Source organism: Neophocaena asiaeorientalis, unplaced genomic scaffold (genome assembly GCF_003031525.2).
Source record: "Neophocaena asiaeorientalis asiaeorientalis breed wild unplaced genomic scaffold, Neophocaena_asiaeorientalis_V1.1 scaffold241, whole genome shotgun sequence".
Taxonomy (NCBI): Eukaryota; Metazoa; Chordata; class Mammalia; order Artiodactyla; family Phocoenidae; genus Neophocaena; species Neophocaena asiaeorientalis.
The window spans coordinates 1,555,536-1,566,638 of NW_020172287.1; the positions used below are offsets into that span (position 1 = coordinate 1,555,536).

The 11,103-nt window shown below is 38.1% G+C and overlaps 1 protein-coding gene across 1 annotated transcript; it reads right to left on the bottom strand.

The window, feature by feature from the left end:
* Positions 1–2,044: 2,044 nt before the first annotated feature.
* Positions 2,045–8,019, bottom strand: LOC112412837 (transmembrane emp24 domain-containing protein 2-like). The gene is made up of 2 exons (XM_024764568.1): positions 7,437–8,019; positions 2,045–2,073 (listed from the first exon to the last, which is right to left on the bottom strand). Exons 1-2 carry the CDS (start codon positions 8,017–8,019, stop codon positions 2,045–2,047), a joined length of 612 nt encoding a protein of 203 aa, XP_024620336.1.
* Positions 8,020–11,103: the final 3,084 nt, after the last annotated feature.

Genomic DNA, 11,103 nt, shown 5'->3' on the forward strand with positions numbered 1-11,103 from the left:
TCAAAGAAAGTAAAATTTGTATGGATTACAAGGAAATGAAGTAAGTAAATTAATCAGTAAAACATTAGAGTCAAAATTAGTGTTGAGGCATATTGTGAGGGTAATTAATCATGCAATTAAAACCCAAAATATTACAAAAGAGAGTGGCAAAGAGAATATGGTAGCAGGTTACTGTTCTTGATTATTCAGGAGAATGACATAATTTCAGAAATAAGTTTTAAAAATCTTTAAATGTGTATGTTAAATATTCAATAGAACCCACTAAGCAAATCAATATATGAATATCTAACCAGCCACTGCATAATCTTTTTTTTTTGTAGGTTCAAATCTTATTTATTTTTATAATTTTTATTGGAGTATAGTTGATTTACAATGTTGTGTTGTTTCAGGTGTACAACAAAGTGAATCAACTATACACATACATATATCCACTCTTCTTTAGATTCTTTTCCCATATAGGTCATTACAGAGTATTGATTAGGGTTACCTGTGCTATAAGTAGGTCTTTATTAGTAGGTATTTATTATATCTATTTTATAAATAGTAGTGTGTATATGTCAATCCCAGTCTCCGAATTTATCCATCCTCCCCTTCCCCATGGGAACCATACGTTTTTGTTTCACTTTGTTTTTGTTTTTAAAAAGAATTGTTTATTTACTGGACCTGGGGCAGATTAGATACACAACCAATTTTAAATTTACATCTTTTAACTCAATTTTGAAGTGTTTTCACACACACACACACACACACACACACGCACACAAACTGGCATGCAACAGTTGTCCTAAGGCAAAACACAGTCACCATAAACTGTTGCAAGTATTTTCACCCAAGGTTGAAAAATTGTTTATCCTGAACATGAAAACCTGTAACAGATTTAAATTAATTATATAAAACTTGTTACTTGTAGTTTTCCCCTTGCAAAGATCCAAAAAAAAAATGTACAAGTAACTAATATACATCAGTCACAACATAATCCTGGATCATCCCCACCAAAACTAGATGCTTCTTTAATTTTAACCCATCATCAGAGGCCAAGAGAAAGTCATTTTGTTTTATACGAAGCAAAATTCACATGTGCCAAAAATGAAAGACCCAAGAAAAACAAACACCCTAGTGCTGACAGTAATGCTCAGTACACTAATTAAACAGTGGCCAAAATGCCACTGATCAAAAATAAAATAGTGGCTGTATATCACTGCAAAGAAATCCAAGAGGCTTTTAACCCTTTGGCATCAGAAATCCAGATTTTTCCAATTATGTGAACGCATACCTCCTCCATGCTAAGAGTAGAGAAAGTGGATAGGCCATCATAGAAAGAAAAAGAACTACCGTTCACTGCAACACCCAGAGAATTGGCTTTAGTAGCAACGTCTTAAAAGGTTAGGCAGAAACAAAAAATGGTTATTAGCTGCTTGTGTCAACAATTTTAAGTGGAGGTGATTGAGTTCTAAGGTTCAAAGTAAAACTTTAAAGGGGAAAAAGGTTGTTGGTTTAAGTCTTTAAAGCAAAAACAAGATAGACAAAGTATAAAAGTACCAACCTGGTAGCATACTCTAGTCACAGAGCTCTGCCATTAGGCTAGATAGAAAATGTCAAGATTCAGATTGTTGTTTCTGATAAGTACTCAACAAAATGAATCTTTAATGACTTGAACTGCAGGATTAGGGATCCCAAGAATGTAGTCATTTTTAGTAAAGTACTATCAGTAAAGTACAATCCTGATCAGACTGCATTTTATTATAAAAACAAAGGAAAGAAGATATAATAAGGACTATGCACCTATATTCCACTTACAGTGCTTGAGTTCTGGAAGGACCTGTATAATGAAGGCAGAATTCAAATATGAAATCATGCCAATCACATGTCAAATTTCACTGACTTTCCTAAAAAATGTTTCTCCCCAATATATATTAATCACAAAGAAACATAAGCTGTGAATGTACAGTTTAGAAAATAAAAACATAGAAACTAATGACATTATTATGACAAGACGTTTGGTAAACAGCGAATTATGAGTTTGGGATCATTAGAAAAAGCCTTTTTAAACAACCTTCTGGACTTCAAAAAAGTCTCTTCAGGAGTGGAAGGATGTGCTCTCAATCCCTCTTGTGAGAGCACCGGAATCACAACTGGCTGCTTGACAATCATCGACAGTGGGACACTGGAGCTCACCAGGGAAGATGCCCCACATCCAGAGACAGAGGAGAGACCACAGTGGGATGGTGGGAGGGGTGCAATCACAGTAGGGTCGAGTCCCATAACTGCTGGGTGGGTGACTCACAGACTGCAGAACACTTGTACCACAGAAGTCCACGAAATGGAATGAAGTTTCTGAGCCCCACATCAGGCTTCCCAACCTGGGGGTCCAGCAATGGGAGAAGGAATTCCTAGAGAATCAGACTTTGAAGGCTGCTGGGATTTGATAGCAGGACTTCGACAGGACTGGAGGAGGCAGGGACTCCATTCCTGGAGGGCACACACAGAGTAGTGTGTGCATCGGGAACCAGGAGGGGGAGCGGGGACACCAGGGGAGACTGAGCCAGGCCTGCCTGCGGGTGTTGGGAGGGGGCGGTCTCCTGCAAAGACAGGGAGCAGGCAGCTGTGGCTCACCATGGAGACGGGGACACTGGCAGTGGAAGTTCTGGGAAATGCAACTTGGCGTGAGCCTTCAAAGAGACTGTCATTGGCCCCACCAAGGAGCCTGGATGGGCTCCAGTGTTGGGTTGCCTCAGGCCAAACAACCAACAGGGAGGGAACCCAGCCCCACCCATCAGCTGTCAAGTGGATTAAAGTTTTACTGAGCTCTGCCCACCACCAATCCCTTCCATCAGGAAACTTGCACAAGCCTCTTAGATAGCCTCATCCACCAGAGGGCAGACAGCAGAATCAAGAAGAACTACAATCCTGCAGCCTGTGGAACAAAAACCACATTCACAGAAAGATAGACAAGATGAAAAGGCAGAGGGCTGTGTACCAGATGAAGGAACAAGATGAAACCCCAGAAAAACAATTAAATGAAGTGGAGACAGGCAACCTTCCAGAAAAAGAATTCAAAATAATGACAGTGAAGATGATCCAGGAAATATACTACTAATGGCTATAAAAGAGGAAATCGACAGTAACACAATAATAGTGGGGGACTTTAACACCTCACTTACACCAATGGACAGATCATCCAAAGTGAAAATAAATAAGGAAACACAAGCTTTAAATGACACAATAGACCAGATAGATTTAATTGATATTTATAGGACATTCCATCCAAAAACAGCAAATTACACTTTCTTCTCAAGTGTGCATGGAACATTCTCCAGGATAGATCACATCTTGGGTAACAAATCAAGTCTCAGTAAATTTATAAAATTTAAATCATATCAAGTATCTTTTCTGACCACAAAGCTATGAGATTAGAAATCAATTACAGGGAAAAAAACATAAAAAACAGTGCTTCCCTGGTGGCACAGCAGTTGAGAGTCCGCCTGCCGATGCAGGGGACACGGGTTCCTGCCCCGGTCCAGGAAGATCCCACATGCTTCAGAGCAGCTGGGCCCATGAGCCATGGCCGCTGAGCCTGCACGTCTGGAGCCTGTGCTCCGCAATGGGAGTAGGCCACAACAGTAAGAGGCCCGCGTACCGCAAGAAACAAAAACAACAACAACAAAAAAAAAACACATAAAAAACACAAACAAATGGAAGCTAAACGATACATTATCAAATAACCAAGAGATCACTGAAGAAATCAAAACGATACGTTATCAAATAACCAAGAGATCACTGAAGAAATCAAAGAAGAAATCAAAAAATACATAGAGAGAAACGACAATGAAAACACGATGATCCAAAACCTACGGGATACAGCAAAAGCAGTTCTAAGAGGGAATTTTATAGCTATACAAGCCTACCTCAAGAAACAAGAAAAATCACAAATAAACAACCTAACCTTACACCTAAAGGAGGTAGAGAAAGAGGAACAAACAAAACCCAAAGTTAGTAGAAGGAAAGAAATCATAAAGATCAGAGCAGAAATAAATGAAATAGAAACAAAGAAAACAATAACAAAGATCAATAAAACTAAAAACTGGTTCTTTGAGGAGATAAACAAAATTGATAAACCATTAGCCAGACTCATCATGAAAAAGAGGGAGAGGACTCAAATCAATAAAATTAAAAATGAAAAAGGAGAAGTTACAGCAGACACCGAAGAAATACAAAGCATCCTAAGAGACTATTACAAGCAACTCTATGCCAATAGAATGGACAACCTGGATGAAATGGATAAAGTCTTAGAAATGTATAACCTTCCAAGACTGAACCAGGAAGAAATAGAAAATATAAACAGACCAATCACAAGTAATGAAATTGAAACTGTGATTAAAAATCTTCCAACAGAGCTTCCCTGGTGGTGTAGTGCTTGAGAGTCCGCCTGCCGATGCAGAGGACATGGGTTCATGCTCCAGTCCGGGAGGGTCCCCCATGCCATGGAATGCTTAGGCCCGTGAGCCATGGCTGCTGAGCCTGTGCAACTGGAGCCTGTGCTCCGCAACGGGAGAGGCCCCAACAGTGAGAGGCCCGTGTACCGCAAAAAAAAAAAAAAATCTTCCAACAAACAAAAGTCCAGGACCAGATGGCTTCACAGGTGAATTCTATCAAACATTTAGAGAAGAGCTAACACCCATCCTTCTCAAACTCTTCCAAAAAATTGCGGAGGAAGGAACACTCCCAAACTCATTCTATGAGGCTGCCATCACCCTGATACCAAAACCAGACAAAAATACTACCAAAAAAGAAAATTACAAACCCATATCACTGATGAATATAGATGCAAAAATCCTCAACAAAATACTAGCAAACAGAATCCAACAACACATTAAAGGATCATACACCATGGTCAAGTGGGATTTATGCCAGGGATGCAAGGATTCTTCAATATATGCAAATCAATCAGTGTGATGCACCATATTAACAAACTGAAGAAGAAAAACCATATGATCATCTCAATAGATACAGGGAAAGCCTTTGACAAAATTCAACACCCATTCATGATAAAAACTCTCCAGAAAGTAGGCAGAGAGGGAGACTACCTCAACATAATAAAGGCCATATACAACAAACCCACAGCAAACATCATTCTCAATGGTGAAAAACTGAAAGCATTTCCTCTAGGATCAGGAACATGACAAGGATATCCACTCTCACCACTATTATTCAACATAGTTTTGGAAGTCCTAGCCATGGCAGTCAGAGAAGAAAAAGAAATAAAAGGAATCCAAATTGGAAAAGAAGTAAAACTTTCACTGTTTGCAGATGACATGATACTATACATAGAGAACCCTAAAGATGCCACCAGAAAACTACTAGAGTTAATCAGTGAATTTGGTAAAGTTGCAGGATACAAAATTCATGCACAGAAATCTCTGGTATTCCTATACATTAATGACGAAAAATCTGAAAGAGAAATTAAGGAAACACTCCAATTTACCATTGCAACAAAAAGAATAAAATACCTAAGAGTAAACCTACCTAGGGAGACAAAAGACCTGTATGCAGAAAATTATAAGACACTGATGAAAAAAATTAAAGATGATACCAGCAGATGGAGAGATATACCATGTTCTTTGATTGGAAGAATCAATATTGTGAAAATGACTATATTACCCAAAGCAATCTACAGATTCAATGCAATTCCTATCAAATTACCAATGACATTTTTTTTACAGAACTAGAACAAAAAATCTTAAAATTTGTATGGAGACACAAAAGACCCCACATAGCCAAAGCAGTCTTGAGGGAAAAAAACGGAGCTGGAGGAATCAGATTCCGTGACTTCAGACTATCCTACAAAGCTACAGTAATCAAGACAATATGGTACTGGCACAAAAACAGAAACATAAATCAATGGAAAAAGATAGAAAGCTCCGAGATAAACCCATGCACCTATGGTCAAGTAATCTATGAAAAAAGAGGCAAGGATATACAATGGAGAAAAGGCAGTCTCCTCAATAAGTGGTGCTGGGAAAACTGGACAGCTACATGTAAAAGAATGAAATCAGAACACTCCCTAACACCATATACAAAAATAAACTCAAAATGGATTATAGACCTAATTGTAAGACTGGACACTACAAAATTCTTACAGGAAAACATAGGAAGAACACTCTTTGACATAAATCCCAGCAAGATCTTTTTTGATCCTCCTCCTAGAGTAAGTGAAATAAAAACAAAATTAAACAAATAGGACCAAATGAAATTTCAAAGCTTTTGCACAGCAAAGGAAACCATAAACAAGATGAAAAGACAACCCTCAGAATGGGAGAAAATATTTGCAAATGAATCAACGGACAAAGCATTAACCTGCAAAATATATAAACAGCTCATGCAGCTCAATATTAAGAAAACAAACAACCCAATCCAAAAATGGGCAGAAGACCTAAATAGACATTTCTCCAAAGAAGACATACAGATGGCCAAGAAGCACATGAAAAGCGCTCAACATCACTAATTATTAGAGAAATGCAAATCAAAACTACAATGAGGTATCACCTCACACCAGTTAGAATGGGCATCATCAGAAAATCTACAAACAACAAATGTTGGAGAGGGTGTGGAGAAAAGGGAACCCTCTTGCACTGTTGGTGGGAATGTAAATTGATACAGCCACTATGGAGGACAGTATGGAGGTTCCTTAAAAAGCTAAAAATAGAATTATCATATTTTTCAACAATCCCACTACTGGGAATATACCTTGAGAAAACCATAATTCAAAAAGACACATGCACCCCAATGTTCATTGCACTATTTACAACACCCAGGTCATGGAAGCAACCTAAATGCCCATCAACAGACAAATGGATAAAGAAGTTGTGGTACTTATATACAATGGAATATTACTCAGCCATAAAAAGGAACAAAATTGGGTCACTTGTTGAGAAGTGGTTGAATCTAGAGACTGTCATACAGAGTGAAATAAGTCAGAAAGAGAAAAACAAATATTGTATATTAACGCATGCATGTGGAACCTAGAAAAATGGTACAGATGAACCAGTTTGCAGGGCAGAAATTGAGACACAGATGTAGGGAACAAACGTATGGACACTAAGTGGGGAAATCCACGGTGGGGTGGGGTTCATGGTGTGATGAATTAGACGATTGGGATTGACATGTATACACTGATGTGTATAAAATTGATGACTAATAAGAACCTGCTGTATAAAAAAATAAATTAAATAAAATTCAAAAATTAAAAAAAATATATTAGGACACACAAACTAGCAATACATAAAAATGGTAATAATATATGATAACCATGTTGGGCTTTTCCAGAATACAGATAATTTTAACTCTAAAAATAATGTGATTCACCACATTAACAGATTAAAGAAGAAAACACACACACACACACAGACACACACACACACACACACACACACACACACAAAATCTCTTCAGGTAGTAGATCTGTCCCAATATCATGGTAACTAGAACAAGAGCTTCAAAGAAGGACCAAAGGACCACTCTGCTGTTTGTTCTGCCATTGATTGCTCTGTGTATTCTCTCCCGAACTTCCATGTATTCCTGTTCATGCTTTACAGCTGTCATCGCCACTGTGAGCTCATTAATCATTTCTTCTAGCTTGTTCTGGTGAGCTTCTGTTTCCATGTTTTGTCCTTTGGGCGCCTCCTCAATATCAATGGTGAACATCACTATTTTTGGAGTCATGGTGGACATTCTATTGCTGAAACAAAACTTACATGTTCCATCCATGTCAGCAGCAAATATGTATTTCCCACTGGACTTCCAGTCTTCTTTGTAAATTCCTTTATTATCAGGCCCTGTAATCTCCACGTCAATGCCCAGGAAGATGCCCTCGGCCACCTCGAAGATGAGGCCCATCTTGGTGCCCGAGGTGACCCACTCGAAGAAGCACTCCTCTGCATGCACGTCAATGCTGACAAAGTAGTCCAAGGCCATGGCCAGGATGGCAGCCAGGAGCACCAGCAGCTCAGCGAGTGTCACCATGGTGGGGCTGGGGCCAAAACCAGGACTGGAACTGTGGCCTCCAGAGCCGCCGTTGCTGCCACCACCACCTCAGCGCATAAGTTTGTTTTCTACACCTGTGACTCTATTTCTGTTTGTAAATAAGTTCATTTTGTACCTTTTTTTTTTTTTTAGATTCCACATATAGGCGATATCATATGATATTTGTCTTTCTCTGACTGACTTTCTTCACTCAGTATGACAATCTCTAGGTCCATCCATGTTGCTGCAAATGACATTATTTCATTCTTTTTTTTTATGGCTTAGTAATATATCACATTTTCTTTATCCATTCATCTGTCGATGGATATTTAGGTTGCTTCCATGTCTTGGCTATTGTAAATACTACTGCAATGAACACTGGGGAGCACGTATCTTATTTTATATTTTTAAAATTAATTTTCATTGGAGTATAGTTGCTTTAGCATGTATCTTTTCAAAGTAGCATGTATACTTTTCAAAGTATATTCTCCAGATATATGTCCAGCAGTGGGATTGCTGAATCATATGGCAGCTCTATTTTTAGTTTTTTAAGGAACCTCCATACTGTTCTCCATATTGGTTGTACCAATTTACATTACAACCAACAGCGTAGGAGGGGTCCCTTTTCTCCATACCCTTTTCAGCACTTACTGTTTGTAGATTTTTTGACGATAGCTATCCTCACCACTGTGAGGTGATACCTCTTTGTAGTTTTGATTTGCATTTCTCTAATAATTAGTGATGTTAAGCATCTTTTCATGTGCTTTTTGGCCATCTGTATGTCTTCTTTGGAGAAATGTCCATCTAGATCATCGCCGAATTTTTTTTTTTGGCGGTATGCAGGCCTCTCACTGTTGTAGCCTCTCCCCTTGCGGAGCACAGGCTCTGGACGCGCAGGCTCAGTGGCCATGGCTCATGGGCCCAGACGCTCCACAGCATGTGGGATCTTCCCGGACTGCGGCACAAACCCGTGTCCCCTGCATCGGCAGGCAGACTCTCAACTACTGCGCCACCAGGGAAGCCCTGCCCATTTTTTGATTGGGTCATTTTTTTTAATATATTGAGCTGCATGAGGTGCTTTGTATATTTTGGAGATTAATCCCTTGTCTGTCACTGCATTAGCAAATGTTTTCTCCCATTCTATGGGTTGTCTTTTCTTTTTGTTTATGAGTTCCTTTGCTGTGCAAAAGCTTTTAAGTTTCATTAGGTCCCATTTGTTTATTTTTGTTTTTATTTTCCATACTGTAGGAGGTGGATCAAAAAAGATATTCCTGCAATTTATGTCGGAGAATGTTCTGCCTATGTTTTCCCCTAAGAGTTTTATAGTATCTGGCCTTACATTTAGGTCTTTAATACATTTTGAGTTTATTTTTGTGTATGGTGTTAGGGAGTGTTCTAATTTTATTCTTTTACATGTAGCTGTTCAGTTTTCCTAGCACTACTTATTGAAGGGGCTGTCTTTTCTCCATTGTATATTCTTGCCTCCTTTGTCATAGATTAGTTGACCATAGTTGCATGGGTTTATCTCTGGAGTTTCTATAGTGTTCCATTAATCAATATTTCTGTTTTTGTGTCAGTAACAAACTTTTTTGATTACTGTAGATTTGTAGTATAGTCTGAAGTCAGGGAGCCTGATTCCTTCAGCTCCGTTTTTCTTTCTCAGGTTTGCATGGGTTATTCGGGGTCTTTTGTGTTTCCATACAAATTGTAAAATTTTTGTTCTAATTCTGTTGAAAAGTCATTGGTAATTTGATAGAGATTGCATTGAATCTGTAGAGTGCTTTGGATAGGATAGTTATTTTGACAATATTGATTCTTCCTATCCAAGAACATGGTGTATCTCTCCATCTATTTGTGTCATCTTTCATTTCTTTTATCAGCATCTCAGCCTTCAGAGTACAGGTTTTTTGCCTCCTTAGGTAGGTTTATTCCTAGCTATTTTATTATTTTTGATGCGATGGTAAATGGGATTGTTTCCTTAATTTCCATTTCTGATATTTTGTTGTTAGTGTATAGAAATGCAGCAGATTTCTGTGTATTAATTTTGTATCCTGCAACATTACCAAATTCATTGATGAGTTCTAGTAGTTTTCTGGTAGTGTCTGTAGGATTTTCTATGTAGAGTATCATGTCATCTGCAAACAGTGATAGTTTTACTTCTTCTTTTCCAGTTTGGACTCCTTTTATTTCTTTTTCTTTTCTGATTGCTGTGGCTAGAACCTCCAAAATTAAGTTGAATAAAAGTGGTGAGAGTGGTCATCTTTGTCTTATTCCTGATCTTAGAGGAAATGCTTTCAGTTTTTCACCACTGAGAATGATGTGAGCTGTGAGTTTGTTGTATATGGCCTTTATTATGTTGAGGTATATTCCCTCTGTGCCAGCTCTCTGGATAGTTTTTATCATAAATGGGTTTTGAATTTTGTCAAAAGCTTTTTCTGAAGCTATTGAGATGATCATATGGTTTTTATTATTTTTAATGTGGTGTATCTCATTGATTGATTTGCATATATTGAAGAATCCTTGCATTCCTGGGATAAATTCCACTTGATCGTGGTATACGATCCCTTTAATTTGTTGTTGGATTCAGGTTGCTTGTATTTTTTTTGAGGATTTTTGCATTTATGTTCATCAGTGCTGTTGGCCTGTAATTTTCTTCTTTTGTGGTATCTTTGTCTGGTTTGGGTATCTGGGATAAGGTGGCCTCATAGAATGAGCTTGGTAGTGTTCCTTCCCCTGAAATTTTTTGGAGTATCAGAAGGATAGTTATTAACTCTTCTCTAAATGTTTGAGAGAATTCGCCTGTGAAGCAATCTGGTCCTGGACTTTTGTTTGTTGGGAGTTTTTAAATCACAGTTTTTATTTTAATACATGTGATTTGTCTGTTCATATTTTCGATTTCTTTTTGGTTCAGTCTTGGAGATTGTACCCTTCTAAGAATTTGTCCATTTCTTCTAGGTTGTCCATTTTATTGGTGTATAGTTGCTTGTAGTAGTCTCTTATAATCCTTCTATTTCTATGGTATCAGTTGTAACTTCTCCTTTTTCATTTCTAATTTTATTGAATTGAGCTCTCTCCCTTTATTTC

What these genes read in the sequence shown, in the direction of transcription:
- LOC112412837 (XM_024764568.1), bottom strand. Translation starts at nt 8,019, where the DNA reads ATGGTGACACTCGCTGAGCTGCTGGTGCTCCTGGCTGCCATCCTGGCC. An exon ending in CTACTACCTGAAGAGATTTT is followed by an intron (nt 2,074 to 7,436) that starts GTGTGTGTGTGT and finishes ACTCCTGAAGAG; the next exon opens with ACTTTTTTGAAGTCCAGAAG.